The sequence below is a fragment of the Vigna umbellata genome, chromosome 1, assembly GCF_029865625.1.
Source record: "Vigna umbellata cultivar VRB3 chromosome 1, Vumbellata_1.0, whole genome shotgun sequence".
Lineage (NCBI taxonomy): Eukaryota > Viridiplantae > Streptophyta > Magnoliopsida > Fabales > Fabaceae > Vigna > Vigna umbellata.
In genome coordinates, this window is record NC_142165.1 from 84,761,652 (window position 1) to 84,785,742 (window position 24,091).

Genomic DNA, 24,091 nt, shown 5'->3' on the forward strand with positions numbered 1-24,091 from the left:
TGTCCCAGAACAATTTTGCAATAATATAAATATGTGTTTTATATAAACAAAGTTCTACTTAATGTGGAGTTCAATCCACTACCAAACTATCAACATAAAACTTAAACTAAAACTAAACAATGTTCAACAAGAAATATAATTATTCCTAACTCCATCTTTGCAGAAGATAAGCGGTCCACTCCTGCCTTATCTGTTTAATTGTGTCTTCTGTAATAGGCGATGTAGTCTTGAAGCGCTGCAAAATTCAACAAAGATTCATTATTGTTTCATATATAGTTGAAGATGAATATGATTTGTAATGTATTGAAGGTATACATCATTACCTCATTCCAGTCATCTGTAATGACTGCTCGAATGATGGTCTTAATCCAACACATCACATAGAAGTCACATTCCCATGAATCTAGCTGGTGGTTACACTAAAATAACAAACTAAATAGTTAAGAATTTAGATCATTCAATAACATAAATGAATTAGAAACTATAAATGACTTACAACCTTTGGATACAAAATTTGAACCAGTTGACCACGAGATTTACCAATAACTCTGTACAGATTGAAAACACAAAGTATAATTAATATGACTATTTTATCATAAAAGTTGAAGGTGAACATCAAATTCAAAGTCATTTTTGGAGAAACACTTACCCTTGAAGCATGGTTCTCAACTCAGTTTTCATCCTCCTGTGCAACGAACAAAACCATATAATTTTACATTGTTTGGGAATTATGACCATCAGCTGCCAGTGCGACCTATCACGAAGGACAAATAGTTATTCAACTAATTAAGGAAACTATAATAATAAACTGACCACATATAACAACACCTACCCGTCAATGTATGGCACAAGGTATACGTCTCTTTTTGACTCATCCATCCATGTTTGCAAATAATCTTGTCTGTTTTGAAGTGTGTTACCAGACGGTTGAATGGTCTGAGGTTCAACAAATCCGTACATGGAAGACCGACCTTGGTCTACAACGATTGTGTCCATGTACCTAAAACAACAAAGTTAAGTTGTTAGAAACTATATAACAATGTAAATAAAAGTAATATGAAAGACCAAATTGACTAACTTACATGCACCACAGCTGAATGATGGAAATATTCAACATCCTGTCTCCCCCAATCACCTCCAATGCATCAGAAAATGTGATATAAACTGGCACATGTGGGGGAAGACCAAATACCCTCAAATCCCAATATAGTTCTAATGATGCTTTCTTCAATCTGGGTAATTTTGTCACTAACTTTGATAGAGGATCATCCTCCGCTTCAGCCATCTCATCATCTTCATTTATGACTGTATCATGAATTGGCTGCTTCTGAGGACGTGTGAACTGAAGATAAGAATTTACGTCAAAGCTTTATCAACAATTATATGAAGAATAAACATAGAAATACTAAGGAAAAAGACATTATACCTGTGGAGTAGCGATGTGGGACATGATCAATGCTCTAGGCCAGACAATAAATGATCCTATGGCCTCCCCCACAAAGTTAATTTCTGGAGTGGGTACAGGCACTTGAGCCTGGGGATCCCGAACCTCGTCAATGGTCACACGCACGTGCTGGGGTAATATGGCAACACCATGAATGGTCTCCCCTCCCTCAAGCACTCGTCCGACAGCCACAATGCGTGGGGGATCCCCATCAACCAACAGCTCATATTGACCACTATACTGAGTGGGGTCTACAGCAGAGCATGATCCTCTAGTGCTGACACGAGGTGGTGTGGGAGTTTCATCGGCCCCCATGTTGCCTTGCGTCATGGAATGCAGCTTTTCTTCAAGTGCTCTTTGTATTTGTTTTTGTTCTTGTAGCTGCTCCATGAATCGTTACTCCATTGATCTCATGCTTTGGTTGAGTCTTTCCTCCCACTGAAGATCCATCTGCCTCAGTGTCTCCTGACTCATTGATTAGGGGGTTTTCTGTGTAGGGCCAAAATAGTCACGAAGACCAATCGCCCCAGGAACTCCACGTACACGTCCTGGGTGCTCGGGCCTTCCAATGGCCGTTGTCAGAATGTCGTCCCTACCTTGGCCAGCAAATGTGTCCTGAGTCTGCTGCTCAACCAACTCATCCTGCACATAAAAAAACCAAGTTACTTAGAAGACATGCTGTGATAGATACACAATCAAATAACTGCTTATAATTTGAACTTACAATTCTCTGTGAGATCAAGGCAGCTGAGGAAGATGTCATGTTCCCATCAGATTTAGATCGAGCAGCCTTCCACAGCTCGTACCTAGCAGGTGCTGGTGCTAGGTCCGGCGACTCAAGTCCCAAGGCATCGGCTCTAGACTTTCTCAGTTTCTTCTCCAGTTTTGCATATCCACCTCGTGATAACAAGTGGGGTGCGTCGTTTAGCCTTTGTCTTTCTTGGGCGGCTAACCTTTTATCCTGTGAAACCATGTATATAAGTAAGTGTAAAATCATAAAAACTCAATGAAAGACGATCTTAAGAAACATACCTTCCATTCCTCGGACTCTCTAGATGCACGAAACTGCATCCAATCCTCCTCTGTGAAGGGTATAATGCTGAGATGGATTTTCATGTTGTCTATCTCCAAAGACATATAGTCGTGTCAGCCTTGTCTTGAAATCCCTCCATCTTATCGCTATATACGATAACACTTTCTTTCTGATTTGCATTGTGTTTGGAATATCAAAATGTTGCTGTTTAAAACAAAAAACTTGTTACCAAAAGAAAACATAACAGATAAGTATATCACAAATTGCATGAAGTCTAAACATACCTGAACATCTTGCCATAAGAGGTTCTTGTCGACCTCTGGGACGTCATCCCAACATGCATGAAGGATAGAGACATGACTTTTTGCTAACTTGCCTAGATAACTCCTAAACCTATCAGCATTTGGCCCTGATGGATGACCTGATCTGGGGTCAATGTCAACATGCCTCCTCTGACCATCCACGCGTCCGGATGTCACATCTGCCACTCGGGTGACGCCTCGTCCACGTCTGCTCTTTCCCGATCCTGAGTCTGAGGCCGACATACCTGAAAAATTATACAACGTTAGTAATAATTCAATTATGATGAACATACATATAAAGTCAATAAAAGTGAAAATATTAACCTATTAATTAATTGTTTTTTCCCAAATGCCTTCGTTGTGATCACTACGAATTGCCTGCATTACATCGGCAACGTCATCAACTGGGTCTTCAGTGGGTCTACATGCAACAGATGTTGTCTCAAGTATATCAAGAGAATCGTCATCAGCATGTCCATGCATGTTTCTACCTTCTAAAACCACTGACCATTTGTTATTCGATGGATCACTTACGTAGAATATTTGTATTGCTTGACTAGCCATGATAAATGGTTCATCAGTGTAATTCATCTTGTTCAAGTCTACCAATGTGAAACCAAGGTCATCCATCATGACACCAGAATTTATATCAACCCATTTACACTTGAAAACTGGTACTCTAAAAGTGACGTAATCAACTTCCTATATTTCTTGTATTATTCCAAAATAAATGATGGATGCTGTGATTGGATTTTTGTCTTTAGAACTAGCAAAGTGCACAGCCTCAACTTGTAGTGTGATGCCACTATTTTGAACTCTGCTTTTGTCATCTTCTACCTTTGTCTGAAACGAAATATTGTTTATATAGTACCCACCATATGTAATGACCTCTGTGTTCGGCCCACGAGATAACCTTAATAAAGTTTCAGAAACATGTGGAGTCGCATACATCTTTTTCTTAAACCATCCCAAGAAGTTTTTCACATGTTCATTAAGATGTCATTTTTCACTCATTTTTGGGTTTGCTGCCTTTATTTCATTAACGTGGTCAGAAATGTAAGGAATCACATCAACAGTGTTGTTTAAGACGTACAAATGAGCTTGGTCAATTTCTTTTCTGCTAACACTTTGAATTCTCACACCTCGAACACCCTTACCTTCACATTTTCCTTCATTTTTGCTCTTGGGAAGACCGACGGGTTCACAAGATGGCATATAACTTGAACAAAATTCAATGGCTTCTTCTGCAACGTATCGCTCTATGATTGAAGCTTCTGGTCTATACTGATTCTTGACATATCCCTTTAAGATCTTCATGTATCTTTCAACTGGGTACATCCACCTTAAGAAGACCGGCCCACATATTCGAATTTCTCTGACTAGATGAACAATCAAATGTACCATGATGTCAAAAAAGGAAGGTGGAAAATACATCTCCAATTGACATAGTAGTCTTATTCCCTCATTTTCCAATTCATCTAAACCTCGAGGGTCAACAACTTTCTTGCAAATGGCATTAAAGAAAAAACTCAGACGTGTCAGAATACCCCTAACAGATGGAGGTAATATACCTCGAATAACAACTGGTAACAACTGTTGCATCAATACATGACAATCGTGAGACTTTAAACCAACTAGCTTTAAGTCTTGCATAGACACAAGGTTATTAATATTTGAAGAATAACCTTACGGAACCTTCACACTTCTTAAACAGTTACAAAAACTTTGTTTTTCTTTTTGGAAAGTGTGTGACAGGCTGGGGGCAGATAGTGCGTCTTCCTATTATCTGTGGATGTAACTCAGATCGAATTCCCATGTCAGCCAAATCTTGTCTTGCTTTTATTCCGTCTTTGCTCTTCCCTTTGACGTTTAATAAAGTTCTGATAACACTGTCACAAACATTTTTTTCAACGTGCATCACATCAATACAATGTCTAACATCAAGTTCACACCAATATGGAAGCTTAAAAAATATCGATCGTTTCTTCCAAATGTTCTTTGCAGAGGTACTTTTATGATGTTTTTCAAACACAATGTCAATGTTTTTCACTTCGTTGTACACCTCTTCACCATTCCGGGGTCTGCACACAACCTCATCCTCAGCACTTCCATTAAATGCTTTTTTCAATCTACGATAAGGATGATTACGAGGAAGAAAGTTTCGATGTCTTGTATATACTATCTTCTGATCATGCTTCAATTGAAGGTAACTAGTGTTTTCTTCACATATGGGACATGCAAAATGACCTTTAACACTATAACCGCTCAAGTTTCCATATGCTGGGAAATCATTTATAGTGCAAAACAACATTGCACGCAAACGGAACTGTTCCTGAACATGTGAATCAAACACGTCGATGCCTTCTTCCCACAACAATTTCAAATCATCAATTAAAGGTGCTAAGTAAACATCAATGTCATTTCCAGGTTGTCTAGGACCCGATATCATCATGGACAACATCACATATTTTCTCTTCATGCACAACGAAGGAGAAAGATTGTAAATCATCAACATAACTGGCCACGAACTGTGTTTGCTACTTAAGTTTCCATAAGGATTCATACCATCAGTTGCAAGTGCAAGCCTTAAGTTTCTTGGATCTGCACCAAATTCAGGGAATTTGTCATCAATCTTTTTCCATTGTGGAGAATCAGCAGGGTGTCGAAGAAGATTATCGCACTTTCTTTCGTCAGAGTGCCATTTAAGGTTCTTTGCATCTTCTTTAACAGAGAACATACGTTTGAACCTAGGTATTATAGGCAAATACCACATCACCTTAGCAGGTGCACCATCATTACCTTCATTACCAGTGACTCTGTCAGATTTCTTTTTAAAACGGGATAAACCACATGTTGGACAATACTTTAACGAAGCAAACTCCTTTGTGTACAAAACACAATCATTAGGACAAGCATGTATCTTTTGATATTCAAGACCCATTGGACATAAAAAAATTTTAGCCTCGTAATTACGAATAGGTAGAATATTATTTTCTGGAAGCATCTCCTTCAACAACTCGGTGAAACTTTTATCGGTCCATCCATTCCTTGTTTTTAAACTAAACAACTTTAAAGTTGAAGACAGACGTGTAAAGTTCGAGCATCCTGGGAACAACGGTTGCTCTGAATCATTAATAAGAGAATCATACAAATTAGCCCTTCCAAAATTATCTTCACCGACATCACGTATCATGTCCTCTAAATGGTCACTCATCCATTCTTCCACATAATCCGTTCCTCGTGACGTGGTAGGCTGCTCCAGTAGTTCTCTATGCCAAGTCCAAACGGTATAAGTCCTCATTATGCCGTACATGAATAGATGGTCACGCACATTGCCTAAGTCTTGCCGTATTTGATTAAGACAACGCACACAAGGACAAAAATATGTCCCGTTGACAGACTTAGCATTTTGTTCAACGTATTGCAAGAACTTCGAAACACCCTTCTCATATTCTTCACTGATGCGACGTTCCTTCATCCAGCTTCGATCCATACTATGTTCGTAAAATCATCAGTTCAAGTGTTTTAACTCTCACAAGGTTAGGCCCTACCCATTCAAAAAAATTAATTTTCATAATTTGCTCGCCACGTGCATTGAAGTCTACATCATAAAATTGATAAGATTTCGGCAGCATTTCGCATTGGTCTCCGAAATACACGAAATGAGAGTAGTCAACGATGACCACAATCAAATATGCATCCGGAGAACAACACAAGTACTGAACCGAAATTTTATCAATCTTATCCTTAAACTCCAATTGACATGGTATTGCAAATTATGAAAATTAATTTTCTCAAACTGTCCAATCGGACAATTCAAAATTTAACACAAACGATTAAAAGATTAATCGTTTGTCTTAAATTTCAAACGGGAACTAAGTGTCACTCAATGATTGGATACTTATAATAACACAACTAATACAGATATATTCAAAAGCCAATTACACAGTCACATTTTACAGTAAAAAACGTGCATTCACAAAACTCAATTACATGCATACAAAAAATTTTCAACCAACAAGCTAACCTGAAAAGTAGATTCGAAATGAAAAGGAGGAAAATGGAGGAGTGAACGGCCTAAAACGCAGTCCAAAAACAGTCAAAGAAGTCGCCCAAGAACATGCAAGAGTCTGCAAAAAAACGGACCGAAAACGATTTTTAATCGGTTCAAATCAAAGGTATTTCATCACAGAGCAATGTAATCGGATTGAAAATCAATTTAAATGGTCCAAAAAAGAGAAAACGCACCTGGAAAATCAATGGCGCAGCAGCGTTTTGCGGAGGAAGACGGTGAACAGTGTTTTCGCGTTTCCAAAAGTGAACTGGTCACGGGTTCGCGGGAGCACTATTAATAGTCTTAGACGTCCGGTACGCTGGTAGACGGACGTCTATAATATTATAGACGTCCGGTTCGTCACTAATATGACGTCTTTGAGGATTTAAAAATGATATTCGCGGGTGGGTTTAAACGTCCGTCCTGGGTCGCGCCGGACGTCTATAATATGATAAACGTCCGTTTGGGGGGGGGGGGGGGGGCTGACGTCTATTATACTGAACAACTGAACGTTTCAACTCCCCATGGCAGCCCATAAACGTCCGTCCTAGGGGGCCCGGACGTCTATAATATTATAAACGTCCGACCCCCCAGATTGGACGTTTAAGGACCTGAAGACAATTAAATGTCCAACCACCCTGTCAGTACATTAAACGTCCAATATGCGGGGCCGGACGTTTATAATATTATAGACGTCCGGGCCCTCCCAGGACGGACGTTTAAGGTCCCTACTTGGGGAATTGAAACGTTCAGTTGTCAGCCTCGTAGACGTCCGTCCCCCTGACACGGACGTTTAAGGGCTGGCATGGGTACTTGAAAACGTTCAGCCTATTAAACGTTCGTCCTTGGGGGACGGACATTCATAACATTATAAACGTCCGTCTCGACCAAGGACGGACGTTCAAAGGCTGACATGGGTTCACTTGTTCAGCCTATTAAACGTCCGTCACCTAGGACGGACGTTCACAACATTATAAACGTCCGTCTCGACATGGGACAGACGTTCAAAGGGCTGACATGTGTTCGCTTGTTCAGCCTATTAAACGTTCGTCACCTAGGACGGACGTTCATAACATTATAAACGTCCGTCCCTTGTCGAGATGGACGTTCAAAGGGCTGACATATGTTCACTTGTTCAGCCTATTAAACGTCCGTCACCTAGGACGGACGTTCACAACATTATAAACGTCCGTCTCGACATGGGACGGACGTTCAAAGGGCTGACATGTGTTCACTTGTTCAGCCTATTAAACGTCCGTCACCTAGGACGGACGTTCATAACATTATAAACGTCTGTCCCTTGTCGAGACGGACGTTCAAAGGGCTGACATCTGTTCACTTGTTCAGCCTATTAAACGTCCGTCACCTAGGACGGACGTTCACAACATTATAGACGTCCGTCTCGAGAAGGGACGGACGTTCAAAGGGCTGACATGTGTTCACTTGTTCAGCCTATTAAACGTCCGTCACCTAGGACGGACGTTCATAACATTATAAACGTCCGTCTCGAGAAGGGACGGACGTTCAAAGGGCTGACATGTGTTCACTTGTTCAGCCTATTAAACGTCCGTCACCTAGGACGGACGTTCATAACATTATAAACGTCCGTCTCGACCAAGGACGGACGTTCAAAGGCTGACAGGGGTTGACTTGTTCAGCCTATTAAACGTCCGTCCGCCAAAGCCGGACGTCTATAATATTATACACGTCAGGCTCGACCCAGGACGGACGTCTAGAGTTCCACTTATTTACTAATATGCCATCGGTCAATTATATACGTTGGGGCTTTTGTGGTCGGACGTCTATTGAGAGACGTTAAAAGCCAATTCTGCACTAGTGTGAATATGACAATTATTGTTCACGTCTTGATGTGTCGGATTGAAGGAAAGATTAAGGTTCAAATAATTTACTTATGGAAGGTTGTTGGTTTTAATTTACGCTACAAACTAGCACTAGTTTTGCTAACGCAACAATTAATTAAAGTTTTAGGTAAAAATATAAAGTTACTATTTGATTTCTGAGAAACTTATATTTCGGCAATAATACCTTGAACCAAACATTAATTTAGATTAAGTAAATGTCGAATGATTAAAAAATGAAGTTATTAAAGCAGATGTCGAAAGAAACCAGAGAAAGAGAAAAGTTGTAATTTTGCATTATGTAAGCAATGTCTTTTACTAAAACGCATGGTTCAGCAACTATTCACTAAGCATACATTATTGTGTGGACAAATCCATTGCAATGCCAGGCAAAAATAAAATAACCAAAATGTTTTTGCAGCATATCATGCTTTATCATAGTCATCTCATCACAAACAATAACTAAGATATGATAAAGGTGATGACAATAGCTATATCATTGACCAACGCATACAAAATTAGCAAACATACACAAATAAACTTCTTACAAAAACCAAAAATAAGAAGTAAAGTGAAAAATAAAAAGTATTGTGCTATTAAATATGCATTGATGTCTTGAAGCCACTGTCAGTGTTTACCTTGTGCAATTGAGATTTCCATGAATTGCATGATTTTGAGTTTATCTAAATGTGTGCGTGTGTGCTTATATATATATATATATATATATATATATATATATAATATAACTCTCAAGTTAGAATACAGGGCTAATCTGTTGGAAATAGGAAAGAAACAGTAAAATAAATTCCTCAAAAGTGTGAAAAACAGTACACAGACGTCAATGACACCAAAATTTTCTAACTGAATATTGACTAGACAATGATAAAAAGATGAAGAATCAATTCACAGGACTAATGTCTTGATTGCATCTATTTTGAAGCCTAAATATCATACCTCAGTCAGGTTTCATGTTCATGACTCTTATTTTGCCATGAAGCAAATGGTGACACAAGCTTGAGACAGATTCTTATTGACTAATTACTGCTGCTGAACACATAGCTTAAACTTTAAGGTTATTGTCATGGCTGTCTTCTTGAACATCGATACATGAAACCATCCCAGGTAGAGAAAAGGATTTTTAGAAACCTTCTATGCCTCATCTAACAAGAAATGCCAAATTGACATGGTTGAGCTGATCACAACATACAACTAGAACAAAAATACATCACTTCACATGCTTTCCTGAAAAGATTCAGAACGTGAGAAAGCAGCAGGGTTTGTCCTTCGAATTTGATTATCATCAGCACTTGTCTTAGACTCAAATGATTTAAAGACACTTCCTTTTATAATGATTTTGTTCTGTTCAGATTTTGTTCCCAAAGTTGTCCATATCGAACTGTTTGCAGCCTCTTCTGGACCGTTAATTCTAACAGTCTTAGGCACCCAAAGGTTCTGTTTCATTGCACCTTCCTTTGGTGTGCTTCCATCTCTGGAATGTTTTCCCAAGGCTGGGGATCTATTACCAGAACTAGTACTATTGCTGACAGAAGATGAAGACAATGAGATGCCACTAAATGCAGATCCAATCAATGAAGACTCTTCCTCTTGGCCAGCTAAGTTTGACATGAAACCTGAATACGAATAAGGTGCTGCAGGTGGCATTACTGTTGGTATGGAGAAGCCAGAAACTGCCATCATGGTTGGAGAACCTGTGTAACTAGTGCTACTGGACCTAAACTCCTTGACATTCCAACATGGATTCCATTGATAAGACCATGAAGGGACAGGATGATAATGAAATGAATGTAAGGGAATTAAACCATTAAAGTGTTGTGCCAAACCAACCTGCTCCATTTCATTAGATCTCATAGAGGAGCTGGAAGGGTCCTCACCATCATCTTTGACAGTGGAAAAGTCCACATCAAATTTTCTTTGGCCATTGAGACTCAACACAGTTTCTACAGATTCACTAAGAGGATTTTCCTCCCTTTCTCTGATAGGTCTTGAAGTCACAGAAAGTTCATTAGATGAGAGAATCATATCATCACTAGAACCACTGGAATGTGTCTGGATCGCAGATTCACCATCAGGAGTCACAGGTTTCTGATAATACTGCAGAGCTGAGTGCTTATTCTTACGCTTACCAGCCCCAACAGGAACATTTCTAATCGCCCCTCCAGCTGTCCAATACCTTTGGCAATTTTTACAGAAATGTCTAGGTTGGTTAACATTGTAATTGTTGAAGTAGCAAAACTTTGTTTCCAAACTATTGCAGCGAGGACATTGCAGGACCTTGTCTGGCTTCTTGAAAACCTTTTCCTGATCAATATTTCTTTTAGCATTCCTGTGCTCATTAGTCCTATGAACTACTTTTCCCACCAGTTTCAGTGTAGGATTTTTACATATGTCTCTTGGAGTATCATTACCATCTTCTTGAGGATCAATCTGTTTGCTAGAAACTTCTTCATTCAAAGGAACATCCACTTCATCATTAACTGATTCTTCAAGTCCATTCTGCAATGGAGGAACATTTTGTGTCAATTAGGAATACATTAAACAAGCAACTTGCATTAAGAGTTCAGACCAAAGTACTACTACTAACTCTGTTACAGAATGTAAGGGCTGGCACAAAATATTCATTCCAATACAGAAAATAATACAACATCTCAGTATTTATTTCATGGTTAAGCTCCTGCAATGCCATCAACCTTCAACTTCTAAAACAACACGAGAATAAGAATTTTCATTGCTACAGTTGTTATAACACAACCTTTGGCCTCATTTAAACAGTATCATGTTAATTACTTGTTAATCATGAAGTCCAAGTTAGAATTGAATCCAATACAAAATTCAAATCAAATTCCACCACTTACATTTACGTAGCACCAGAAAACTACAACCTGATTTTCTTTAACAAAATTTCAACTTCATTCACCACTTTTATAAAATCAACAAAAGTCTTATTCCATTAGGTGGAGTCAGATTCAGAGATCCCACAGTATTAGTAGATTCAATTAAAGATCAAAGTCTCAGGAATATTATTCACCATCCATCCCTTTCAGAAATTTTCTTTAGTGTCTAAAAACAATGCAATCCACTAATCTCACTAAATACCTTCTTTTTAAAAAAGAAATTAAGAAAGCAAAAAATCTTCAGAAAATTTTGGGGGTAATGGACATGCGGACCACATCCAAATACTCATTATACAAATCTAAGCTCGCATATGCAGAATACATCTAGGTGCAAGAAAAAAAGTTTTCTACCACTTAAACAAACAAAAAATAAATCAGGAACAGCTTTCATATACCCATTTCAGTAAGGCAAATAAAGCTCCAGGCTTTTTGTGAGTTTAAAAATGTAAACTTTAGCATGAACCTTACTGAAATTTTTCACAAGAAAAGAGCAGCACGTGAGAAGAATGAGGAGATGGAAAATGAAAGAGTAGAGAAGAAGGGTTGAATGGCATGACCATGACGATGATGGGTTGAGGCAGAGGCTGAATCCGAGTCAATGAGTGTAAATCTGGGAAGGGTGTGGTTGGCTTAATGGGAGTATGTGTAGTATGAATATCTGCTCCAAAAAGCTTTATTGCAGAATCTCTAACTTGGGACATGCCTCCCTCCTATGAAACCCATTCCCTTAGGACCCAAAAAGTGTCTTATGATGGAACAACATAATCCACAACCATAGGAACCAATCTGTTTTACTTGCCAAAATAAGAACTCAATGGATATTGGAATTAACCCTTTTAAGATTCTAGCCTATGCTTATGCCTTATGCCATAGAGTAGTTTTTTAAAGACATATCCTAACCTGCCCACAGAACGAAAATTGATTTTTTTTTTCTTATTCATGCGCAAAAGTGTATATTTTTAATAATTTTAACATATTTTTATATAATATTTAAGAAAACTTCTCTTTTTTATTTCTTAATTAGAGTTATTGTGACTTGTTTTCATTAATAGTATTTTTAGTAAATTACACTTCATTCATTGAAGTTTGACTATTTTTATAAATTGTTTTCACACCTAAAGGCACTAATAACTATCATTCCTTCGCTGTTTTACTTGGACAATTACAAGACTCATATAAACTTCTTTTTTTCAATTATTATGTTTACTGCAAAATTTTCCTCAACAAAGGAACAACTTTAAAATTAACTAATTTCACATGTTTTTCATAAAAGCATGATTTATTCTTAATTGATTACGTCCGACTAACTGTATGTTTAAAGAAAATGTAAAACAAGAGAAAATGAGTTTCGCAGTCGTATCGATGGTGATATTAAAATGAGGAAGCAGATGAAAAAGAATGGCATTTTGGTTCAACAATATAGGCATATGGGAAGGTCTGAAATATACCCATTTCTCAACATTTTGGTTCTCCAATGAAAATTCCCTAAAATTTTATATGTCGGTGCAAGATATAAAAGTTTTACAAAAATTCTACTTCGAATAATATAAAAATAGAAATATAAAAGTTTTATACAAAAAAGATAAGGGTTGTATTGAGAGTTGTCATCATAATTTTCTGTTTAGAGTCTATAGAAGATTTAATTAGTTGCAGGTCACTGTTTATAATTTTATCTAGAAAATTTTTTAGAAGATTTATCTTGTATGCTAAATAATAATATTTTTGTTTGAGATATCAAACCAAATTAAATTTATATTACACTTTTATTTTTACATGTGGTTTCATGTAAGAGATTATCTTTATGTAAATTTTAACAATGTCACATTTTTAGTAACTTGAATGTCATAAGATCTTTTTCACGTTAAACTTTCTTTTAGCTGAGACTTTAATTATCATCAAAATCCAATTTAAAAAAATCGTCAAGAAAAGTTAATCTCTCTTCATTCAACCTCCTTATAACGTCTCGTGTGATTGGGAAACTCTCCAGTTTTTTTTATTCTACCTGTACATTCATATTCATTTAAGTGTTTAAAAACTATGATAAGTTGAGTATTGTAACCATTCTTAACTATTTTTAAAATGTATATGGTGTCTCTCTATGAAAAAAGTTGTTGAAAAAATAAGTAAAGAATTTGTAAAATTTTATGAAACTTAAGAGCTATAAGTATAATTCACTGTTAATGAGAATTAATTTGAACATACAATCATTTGTAATAATTTAAGATCAATTTCATTAAAAAAAAACACTATAGTTGGATCATAAATAATGATATTACGTTAAATTGTAATTATTTTGATTTTTTTACAAGTGATTTGTAAATAACACCTAATTATTTTATTAACAAAAACTAAAATTATAAATAAAATTTTAATTAATCAAATTTTATTTTTATAAAAAACATAATTTTTCTAAAAAAAATTTCTAAAACTTTTTACTATCTTTTCTAAGTTTTCTGATTTCACCGGTCATTAATTCGACAATCAAAAATCACCACTAGAGTCATAATAGAGAATTTTACATATTTGTCAAACAAAATTGAAACGAGGATAAACTCACTTTTTCTCCATTTTAGCATTTTTTTAGTGCATGTGACTCTAGTTTGGTATATGTCTCAAAACAGTTCAAAATGAATTTATGTCTAGTTGTGATGGTAGTGATATGCTTAGTTTTATTTGTGTAGGTAGTTAAAACATTATGTAAGGAATAAAGTTTTAAAATTCTCTTTTAATCAAAGGTTTTTTTGCTATACTTAACGGAATATGATAGTGTTTTTAAGCAATTTATGCTTTATTGGTATGTGATTTTGGTTAATTGAGATTTAAATCTATGATATGCATGAAATTGTGTTTTTGGTTGAGTTGGTTTGTAATTTGGGTTGTGTTTGTATATTGTGAGGTAATGATGCAACATATTGATCAAATTAGTCCATCTAAGGCATTTTGAACTTGTAATCATACTTTTATGAACTAAGAAACATGAAGAGATACTTAGAAGGGCCAAATTGACTGATATGCCCGAGCCAAACAAAGTTACATAGCTCTAAATTATTCCACTCATTGGATAAGTTAGAGCTCGTTAGGCAAGCTTGATACAACAAGTCGTAGTGTCCTGGTTGTGTTAAGTAAGTAGAATGGTTGCTAGGCGAAAGCGATTATAAGACTTGAGTTGTTGGGCGAACCAACACTTCGTTGGGTGAGTATACCTCTAAGAGTGTTTTGCTAAGCGAAAAGAGGATTCATTGAACAAGTTTATGTTGGCTAATTGAGATATTATAACTGGAAGTTTGAGGTTTTAATGGTGGTTATGATGTTAATTAAGATGGAATATGATTTTAATGTTTATATATAATGGAACATGAGAATGAATGTTATTGAAATTGTTGGAATTGTATAAATGTGGTAATTTCTAAGGAGAAGTGTCATTTGGTATAGTTTAATGCATGCATTAAATAAGGATCCAAAGAGTAAACTCATTCTAACTCTACTAATTCACAAACTCATGAAATTTATGTAGTGAAAATTTAAGGAGAATTTTGATTTGAATTATCGATATGAAATAATGTTGTGACTTAAAAAGTAAAAAAAATTAATCTTATTATGAAAATTTTAGACCAAATATATTCATGTCAATAATTATACTATAAAATTACATGATAAATACAAGACTTCATCAACATTTAATTCAATGCATGTTTATTCAAAAAAAAATCTAAAAAATATTTATGTGTTAGTGAAAGTCATTTGTGATTAAATGGCATAATTTAATATTATATATATATATATATATATATATATATATATATATATATATATATATATATATATATATATTTATCTGGTTATTTGACCGTTAAATATTAGTATTGAAATGATTACATCATATAGTTTTACACCTATAATTAGGTCGTCAGAAAAATAAAAGAAATGAATGTGTAACATTGAGGACCACACGTATATTTCTAAAAGTCGTATATTTAACCAATTTGAATTGAAGCTAATCACACAAAAATAAAAATCACACAAAAATAGAAAGACTAAAACTAAAAATAAAAAGTTAGACGAATACCAATCTATAGTGTAGTTCAAACTAAATTTAAGTAAAATGATTTTAATTTGATATTATAATACTTTACCACCCATAATAATAGTCTTGGTGGTAAAGTTTAACTCTGTTAAAAAAAAATTGAGCTAATGAACAATATTTATCACTGGAGTTTTATTATTAATTTAGTTTAGTCATAAATATTATTTATGACTAAATAATATTATTAAAAATCTAATTTAATCATAAATATTATTAAAAATACTTAACATATTAAACCTAATTTATCATAAATTTCATAGATGTGTTTCCCTAAAGAAGGTTTAAAAAAATGGAAACTCATTACGTATGATTTCTTTCTTTCATATTCAAGTTTAATAAAAGGTTGAGAGAAATACTTATTGTACTTATTTTACAATATTTTCAATAAAAAAGTTTTTATTCTAAAGTAAATTAACTTTTATTTTGATTTGAAAATCAAAATCAATTAAAAGTTTTTACACTAAAATAAAATAACTCAAACATGATATAAACGAATTCAATCTTGTATTCCACACTATTTAACATAATAAAATAAATAAATTTATATAATTTACTACAAAGTAATCTTATATTAGTGCACTCGTTCTTTTAATCATTCTATTTTAAAAATAAATAAACTTCTCCCATGTGGTTTTAGTAAAACAAAATCAGTCATGTTTTATTCTTGAATATTGTTAATAAAAAACATTTATTTTCTTTATATTTTAATGTAGGACACCGTACCTCTTTTGTTTTATTTAAAAATAATATATTCACTAAAATTTAAAAGGAAAATTATGAAAATTAAAAATTTAATTATTAATTTATAAATAATAATATTTTTTTTCGAATAAGAAGTCAAATGATTTAATTATTTGGAAATTATTTCGCTGTTGAGGTCTTTTTAAATGACTTTCAATGTATATAATAATTAAACCATTAAATTATCATTAAAAAAATTTGTAATTTTTAAAGTTATAAATTTCAAACTTTTCTTTAGATTTTGGCGAGTGTGTTATTTTTAAATAAAATAGAAAAGATAAAATTCATTTTATTAAAAGAACCCTGATGAATTTTCACTCTCACCAGCATCTCATTCTATTAATTTTATATTCAATAATTTAATTTATATTTTAATTAAATAACTTAATTTAATATATTTGTTATTTTTTAAAGTTGTTATAAGAATGTAAAACAAGTATGATATCAATACATATTTTTCTCTTATTAAAATACAAATACAGTGATGTCAAGACATATTTTCTCTCATTACAATACAAATGGAGCAAAAGTGTCATTTACTTAAAAGTTGTAAAAGTATAAATATTATTTTATTAAAAATATAAAAGAGTTGGAATAACTATGAATAATAAATGAATGAAAGTTTGATACAATTCCACTTACTTTATGTGGACAATGAAGATTGTTTAACTCATAAGAAAACTGGAAAAAGTCTGTTTGAAAAGGTCACCTAAATAACTAATAAGGTCCCCACAAAAGGTAGAAAAGACAAGTGCTTCTTTCTGTTTCTTTAGAACAACCCTTTGCCCCATTTTTGGTGTAACAATAGATTTGGACCTACTTGTGACTTTGGTGGTCTTTCTTGTTTTTTCCCTTTTATCTTTTAGGTAGAAGACCAAATGTCAAACTAGTCCTTCTCAACAAACATAAAAACATGATAACTATCATTATACTTGCATAAAATAAAATGATGCATCTTTTTCAAGGATCAATGATATATTTGAATAAACTTGTAGTATTAGAAAAATAAAATAAAATTATATTTTTCAAAAAATTAAATTCATAATAATTTTGTATAAGTTCGTTTTAATATATGAAAATGTTACTACATTTAACTAAAATAAAAAGCATACAAAGTATTTCTTGATTAGAAGCTCAAGTTCTAGATAATCTTTTTTTTTCAAATAAAAAATAAAGTTACCCTTTTTTCATAAAAGGGTAATTCAGACTGTAAAGTTGTGCATTTTAGAAATTTATAAAAGATGAACTTGTATAATAATTTAAGAAAACATGAAGCCTTGCATAAAAATTGAACCAAGCAAAAACAAACATCATCAAGCAAGAAATGAATAAAACTCTTGATGTATAAATTTAAACTATCACTTGTAATCAACCTTTGTACTTTATCTGCTATAATATTTTTAATTTACAACAAGCTAATATATCAACACAATAATAGCAACAAAAGAAGCTTCTGAAGTGAACAAAAACTCCATCCTTCGGATAGAAACAATGAAATCTGGCAACCAACTGCAACACTGTGACTTAGCCTAAAGAATATGTAACTTTACAAAAGAAAAGATATTGTGTAAAGGGAACAAGCTAACATGTGCTATCTTACTGGACCATCTGAAACAGGAAGCATTTCTATCTGTCTTCCTCCATTGTCTCTTGGATTCCCAAACTTCTCAGTTTCTCTTGAAATCTGAATATCACTGGGAAAATAATACTGGTGAACGTATTTTACAACTAATCTGGGAAGTAATGCGGCTATTACAATTCCAACCAAACATAACCAGAACAATGCAGTGCCTCCAACATCAAAGATAGCCCTGCAGAAGTTTTTGAACACACCTAAATGTCAGATTGTATATATAGAAATGATGTTGCAAAGGCTTCTGGATCATATGGTTGAAGGGCAACAAAGAATTCATCCAGAGGAAAACTTTGTGTTGTCCCCAAGGTAACATGAACAGCTAAAAACACATTCTCAAATACTATAAAACTAGAAAATCATAAATGACACTCATTAAATAAGAAGTCAGACTCACAAAATTTTGGGATTTTTAATAAATTTAATTAATGGCAATCTGTGTTGCATCTTAAAACAAACTCCCTGAATTCTAAAACAATAGTCATTCTGTTTCAGTTCCAAAATAATTGTCATTTTAGTTTTTTAAGCTATTTTCCACAATACCTTACATCTAACCAGAAATATAACCCAACCCAATTCCCAAACACTACTTAAATATGTTCTTACTAAGGTAAAAGTGAAATTACGTTGAGGAAAACTTCTTCTCCTCTAGAGGCAAACATGTTTTTGTTTCCATTTTTCATTCCACTCTGCAGTCATACAATGGTTTGATTCTAAGATGGACTATAAGTCATGAAAAATGGAGATACAGTACAGAAAGACCAAAGAAAAGCAAGCGACACCACAAATGAAAAAAAAAACTAATAATGTATACAGCAGAATAAACACATTTTATTGAACATCTGACATTAGTAAATCTGTCTATCCTTTCCATGCATGTTATGATAATATGATGCCACTGCATAGATTTATTTGTATAAAAATTCAAAGGGAGAGATCAGGAAAAGATAGCACATACCAGTAACCAGGAAAGGCTGGTATAGCATCAATAACCATGACAGATATGAAAGTTGCAACAATAGAGCCCCAAATGGCTGCATGAGTAATCCAATTCCACCTGATGACATCCATGGCCAGATGCAAATTAACCAAAATAACTACTGCAAGAGTCCAAAGGTTACCTATGCTTGCTACGTCTACAGTGGTTCCCCAATATGCAATAAGGGGAGCAAAGAAGACAGCAATGCTTTGCCACAAAGTATCGGCCATTGTCAACCAAAACAGCTTTTTGTTGTAGGCCTCATTTCTCAGCCCGGCCCCATAAAGCTGAGGATTCTTTAGGAGAGTCCTTTTACTCAGATCCTTGTCGAGAATACCAACAACAATGGTTGGCAATGCAGTGTAGATTATTGAGTATAGCATGCTGCTCCATTCATTTATAGCTGTTGTCAATGTGAAGGCAGTAAAGAGCACATACCTGGAAAACGGACACAGCAAAATTAAGATCCCAAAATACTAATTCATTTTATAGAGAGAAAAAAAAATGGAAGTGACTGGTGGCATACACAAATATAAAGTAATTTGATGAAATCAAGTAATTAATAATATTCATTTTCTGTATTTTAACTTACCAAAATAAGACAAGAACAAAGATAGCATTTCTGTAAAAGTTGTATATTATCATGTAACCCAGTCGTTGGTAATTCCAATGTCCATGTACCAACAAGAGAGGAACTAAAAACCTAAACTGCCCCATTGCAAAATCTGAAGCCATTACAGCTTGCCGACCTTCCTGTCCACTGATTCCAACTCCAATATCAGCCATTTGGATCATCGATACATCATTAGCACCTACAACAAATTCACATCGTTTTACATAAACAAGAAAAACACCCCAAGCAAATTTAGTCTCCATTTCAATATATGCCTTTTCTTTTTCTTGTTATCCTATTTCATTTTCTTTCTTTTGAAGGGAAATGACAATTTGAAACAAGTATATGGAAGATTTCATACCATCTCCAATGGCTAGAGTCATGTCATCTGTCCTCTTCTTCACAAGGGCAACAATCCCAGCTTTCTGTAGTGGAGCCACTCGACAACAGAGAACAACAGAACATCTAATTGCAAGTTGAAAGAACTGGAGTCAAAAGCATTGAGCTAAGTCAGCACTTATAAGCAAGGAAGACATTCTAAATACATTACAAATTAATGGCACTTACTTCATCTTCAAGCTCGCTGTCAAGAATATAAACAAGGCTGGTACCATCAATAATCAAGGCTAGAGTTAAAACAGATCCTGAACTTCCTCCTGAATTGTGAGTAACCCTAGGCACAGTCATGTTTTGCCTAGACATGACAAGGGCATCTTGTAAACGTCTTCTACATGATTCTCTATTGTTGGTATTAATTATAATTTGAATCATGCTGCTCGTTAGGAGCTTAGAGGAGTATCCAATAGATATGGCAGTTTCCTGTTTGTCCCCAGTCAAGACCCATACTTTAATACCTGCAGTCCTTAGAGACTCAATAGATTCTGGCACACCTTGCTGCAGTTTATCTTCAATGGCAGTTGCACCCAATATACAGAGATTCTTCTCTATATTGATAGCGACCTTGCGAAGCAAAGCTGCCCTACCCATCAAAGCAGTACTTGCTACCTCAAAGGCAGTGTGCCATTGCTCAAATTCTGAAGCATCTAAGTCCCGGATCCCAACAACAAGTGTCCTCAAACCCACAGAGGAATAAGAACGAAGATGGGTTTCGGTTGCTTGTAGTATGTCTGTGTTCAATGATTTGTCAATCAATCTAAGCATGGATGTATCTGCCCCTTTAACAAAAAGTTTCACACAATTGTCACTGTACCCCAGTATAACTGACATCCTTTTTCGATCACTATCAAATTCATGCAAACCTAAGACATTGAACCTGCATGACCAATAAAAGAAATATTCATTAAAAGTAGATAGGTATGGAACCTAACTAAGGAAAACATTGTACACTAAATCACTACATATCCAGGGAAGAAGGAACACTAAGAAGACATGAAAGAAGACAACTATTTAGATGATATAGTGACAGACATAAGAGACTCCAACGATATAAAGGTTTCAGAATATCTTTCTGTGTGCAGAAACAACATTAATACTAAACCAATAACTCCAAATTATTTCAGATTGTCAATGTAAAGTATGTTTGTCTGCAGAAGAAAAAGAAGCAGATGGTAATTATTATAAAAGAAAAGGCAATTAAATTTACTTTTTCCTTTCTCCTCGAATATCAAGCACTATGTGACCTGAGGTTCGTTCAATTAGCATAAAACCATACGCAGCGGCAGCATAAGTCAATGCCTGCTCATCCGGTGATTCCCCTTGGTAATCTATCAGCTTGACCATAGGGTCGGATGTGTCAACAACAAGAGGCACAATGGTATTGCAGGCTGCCAATGCTAGAAAGAAATCATAAATCTGTTTCCCCTCTTCATTTGTAAATCCACTCTTTGATAATTGCAAAAGCTCTTGATTAACTTTCACCATCATCTTTGGCTTAAAGACCGTCCCATCCGCTGCAGTAAAAATGACATAAAATATCCTACAAATTATTTAAAGGAAAATAAATGCACTAATGTAATATTGTACTTGAACAGACAAACATTTGAAAATGGAAATGCACCTTGAACAGAGTATTCAACTTGCTCATTCTCAAGATTGGCAGCCGTTGAACTGTAATCAAACCCCAAGATGCTTGCGCATTTAAACTCCATCTTGTTCTCAGTCAGTGTGCCAGTTTTATCAGAAAAGACATATTTAATTTGGCCTAAATCTTCGTTAATATTCAAAGCTCTGCACTGAAATCTTGACTCTGTTGCCTTATCATACATTCTCGAATCTCCGATCATGAAGTATGCCTGACCAACACGGACAAGCTCCATCGAAATGTACAAGGATATGGGAATCATAACCTGGTACACTATGACTGACATGAGGAAAGTGAAAACAATTTCCGGTCCCCATCCATAATATTTATAGTTGTCCTCTTCCCCCTTTGAAAAATCCAGCTTCCTATAATAAGGTGAGAGATTCAACTCATCCTTGTGGCGCTTTAACCAAACAGCAGCACAAACTGAGGTCACTGCACATAAAGCTATAAGAAAGAAAGAAAGCATAATGATCTCAGAGTTCATGCGAGTCTCAAGAAGACTCCTTTTGGATGGAGCTCCTGAGCTGTTGAGCATCGCTTTGGTCTCAGGGCCGCAATACACGGCAACTCCCAATGCCCAATTGGTATTCTTGAGCTCACAGCCTCTAAGAACAATGTTAGAGGATCCAAGAGACAACCTTTTTCCATCAACTTCAATATTACCCTGAAACCCATATATATTCCTATTGGGTTTCTCACACTTAATCAACAGATTTAACTTCTCCTTTTCTGGCAACTTAGATTGAGTCTCTTGCTTTGCATACCTAGTCTTCAAATTAGACTCTCCATCCAGATTAAGAGTCTGCACATACGCAACCCCAGTGGGGTCACTAGTCGAGAGCAGCACAACATCAGAAGGAATGGTTTCATTTGCTCTAATTTTAATAACTTCCCCAACTCTAATGTGCTTCCACTTCTTCTCCACAAACTGATCATTAACCAAAACCAATCCGAACCTGTTGTTCTCAATTTTGTCAGACTTGTGCCTCCTCCAGTCCTCATATGCATCCTTCACAGCAGTAACCAGAAGCACAATGGCCAATGGCATAATGGAAACACCCCTTCCAAAAACAGCTAACTGAGGGAGCTGATTAAGAATGGCAATTGCAAGGAAGTAAATATAAGCAACTCTATGAAACTGTTCAAACAAATTCCTTGGGAGAAAGGTGAGGATGGAGTACTTTCCAGTAAGAATCGAATTCCCTGCAAATTCAAGCTTTTCATTTGTCTTCTCAGGATCATCAACATAAACCAACCTTGCATCCTCATCACGTATTTCCTTCTGAGACATACTGAGAAACTCCGAATCAGCACCCGTTGACCCATATCTAGCTGGCTTGGATCCTAACTGGCCAAAACTCACTTCCCTGGTGGAGTTGTTGACACCAGAACTCCTGGACTGAATGGACACGGTACTTCTGTGTGATGATGAATTGAACATTAAAGAGTCAAAATTGGAAGAACTCTCTAATGGGGTTCCCGGTTCCATCACAGTGGTCCTAGAAAGATAACACTTTCAAGTCATTTAGATCTTGGGAAATTCCAAACTTCAAGAAACTCAAGTGTAAGGGGTTGGTATTGAAAAAGGGATCAGAAGGTGACAAACCTCAAAAACCCATGATCCAAAAACCACCGAGAAAAAGAAAACATGAAACCCAACAACACAATTCCCAAAAACTCGTGTAGTTGACTCACGCATAAGAGATTAGTCCTTACAACGTGACGAAAACACGGTTCAAATCTCTTGATCACATTTTACGTATGTCTGACATTTCCCGGAACAGAATTGTCAGAGAACAAGAACCCAAACGAAAAGGACCGCACGAGTTTGAAACAGAATAAAAAGCGTTGTAAAAAAAAGGTACCCAGAAAAAGGGGAATCACGAGAAGTGTCTAGAGATGGTGGGAAATGTGAAGAGATAAGTGAAGGTGGTGGAAATTGAGAGGTGAGTGGCGGTGTTTTTCTTGAGTTGGGTGGAAAAGGGTGTCAGGAGAAAAGGGTAACGTGGCGAAGGTGCAATCGTGACGGTGGTCGTGGCTGCAGAGGAAGAAGCGTGTTGGTGAGAGAGAGGGTGCGATACGGCAAAAGGTCAAAGGCATTGTAGAGAGAGAAAGAACGGCAAAGGCAAGGAAGAAATAATTAACAAGTCAGCCAGCCATGGTTGCCTCCAACAGCTGCCTAATTAAATGTCTAATGCTGTATTAATGGTGTATTAGGAACAATTTAATTTAGTACAAAACATTCAATCTTTTTTATTTCATCTTACAAATCTCTCATATTATATCATTGCTTTTTTTAGAGTTTAATACATATAGATTATATTTTTAGTGTTCACAATAGTATCAACCGATCCCATAATTCTAATTTTGATCATGTTACTTTAAATATAAAA

General features: G+C 35.3%; 3 protein-coding genes across 4 annotated transcripts; all 3 read right to left on the reverse strand.

Annotated features, from left to right (window-relative positions):
• Window positions 1–3,021, reverse strand: LOC148206656 (uncharacterized). Its single transcript, XM_088114148.1, has 10 exons — window positions 2,762–3,021; window positions 2,477–2,681; window positions 2,169–2,405; window positions 1,427–2,086; window positions 1,083–1,342; window positions 833–1,000; window positions 650–754; window positions 500–548; window positions 324–419; window positions 1–235 (listed from the first exon to the last, which is right to left on the reverse strand). The coding sequence occupies exons 4-10, from the start codon at window positions 1,832–1,834 to the stop codon at window positions 146–148; spliced, it is 1,176 nt and encodes a 391-aa protein (XP_087970274.1). The 5' UTR covers window positions 1,835–2,086; window positions 2,169–2,405; window positions 2,477–2,681; window positions 2,762–3,021; the 3' UTR covers window positions 1–145.
• Window positions 3,022–9,465: 6,444 nt separating this feature from the next.
• Window positions 9,466–12,466, reverse strand: LOC124844018 (cyclic dof factor 1-like). Its single transcript, XM_047320871.2, has 2 exons — window positions 12,162–12,466; window positions 9,466–11,206 (listed from the first exon to the last, which is right to left on the reverse strand). Exons 1-2 carry the CDS (start codon window positions 12,303–12,305, stop codon window positions 9,923–9,925), a joined length of 1,428 nt encoding a protein of 475 aa, XP_047176827.1. The 5' UTR covers window positions 12,306–12,466; the 3' UTR covers window positions 9,466–9,922.
• Window positions 12,467–17,754: 5,288 nt separating this feature from the next.
• Window positions 17,755–23,867, reverse strand: LOC124844017 (phospholipid-transporting ATPase 1-like). 2 transcript variants are annotated; one of them, XM_088104526.1, is made up of 9 exons: window positions 23,305–23,867; window positions 21,672–23,197; window positions 21,258–21,564; window positions 20,222–20,927; window positions 20,016–20,139; window positions 19,634–19,853; window positions 19,184–19,479; window positions 19,021–19,096; window positions 17,755–18,240 (listed from the first exon to the last, which is right to left on the reverse strand). In XM_088104526.1, the coding sequence occupies exons 1-9, from the start codon at window positions 23,346–23,348 to the stop codon at window positions 18,021–18,023; spliced, it is 3,519 nt and encodes a 1,172-aa protein (XP_087960652.1). In that variant the 5' UTR covers window positions 23,349–23,867; the 3' UTR covers window positions 17,755–18,020. The 2 variants fall into 2 exon arrangements, with proteins under 2 accessions (XP_087960652.1, XP_087960651.1); XM_088104525.1 differs by having other exon boundaries at window positions 19,021–19,479; window positions 23,305–23,865.
• Between the last annotated feature and the right edge of the window lie 224 nt (window positions 23,868–24,091).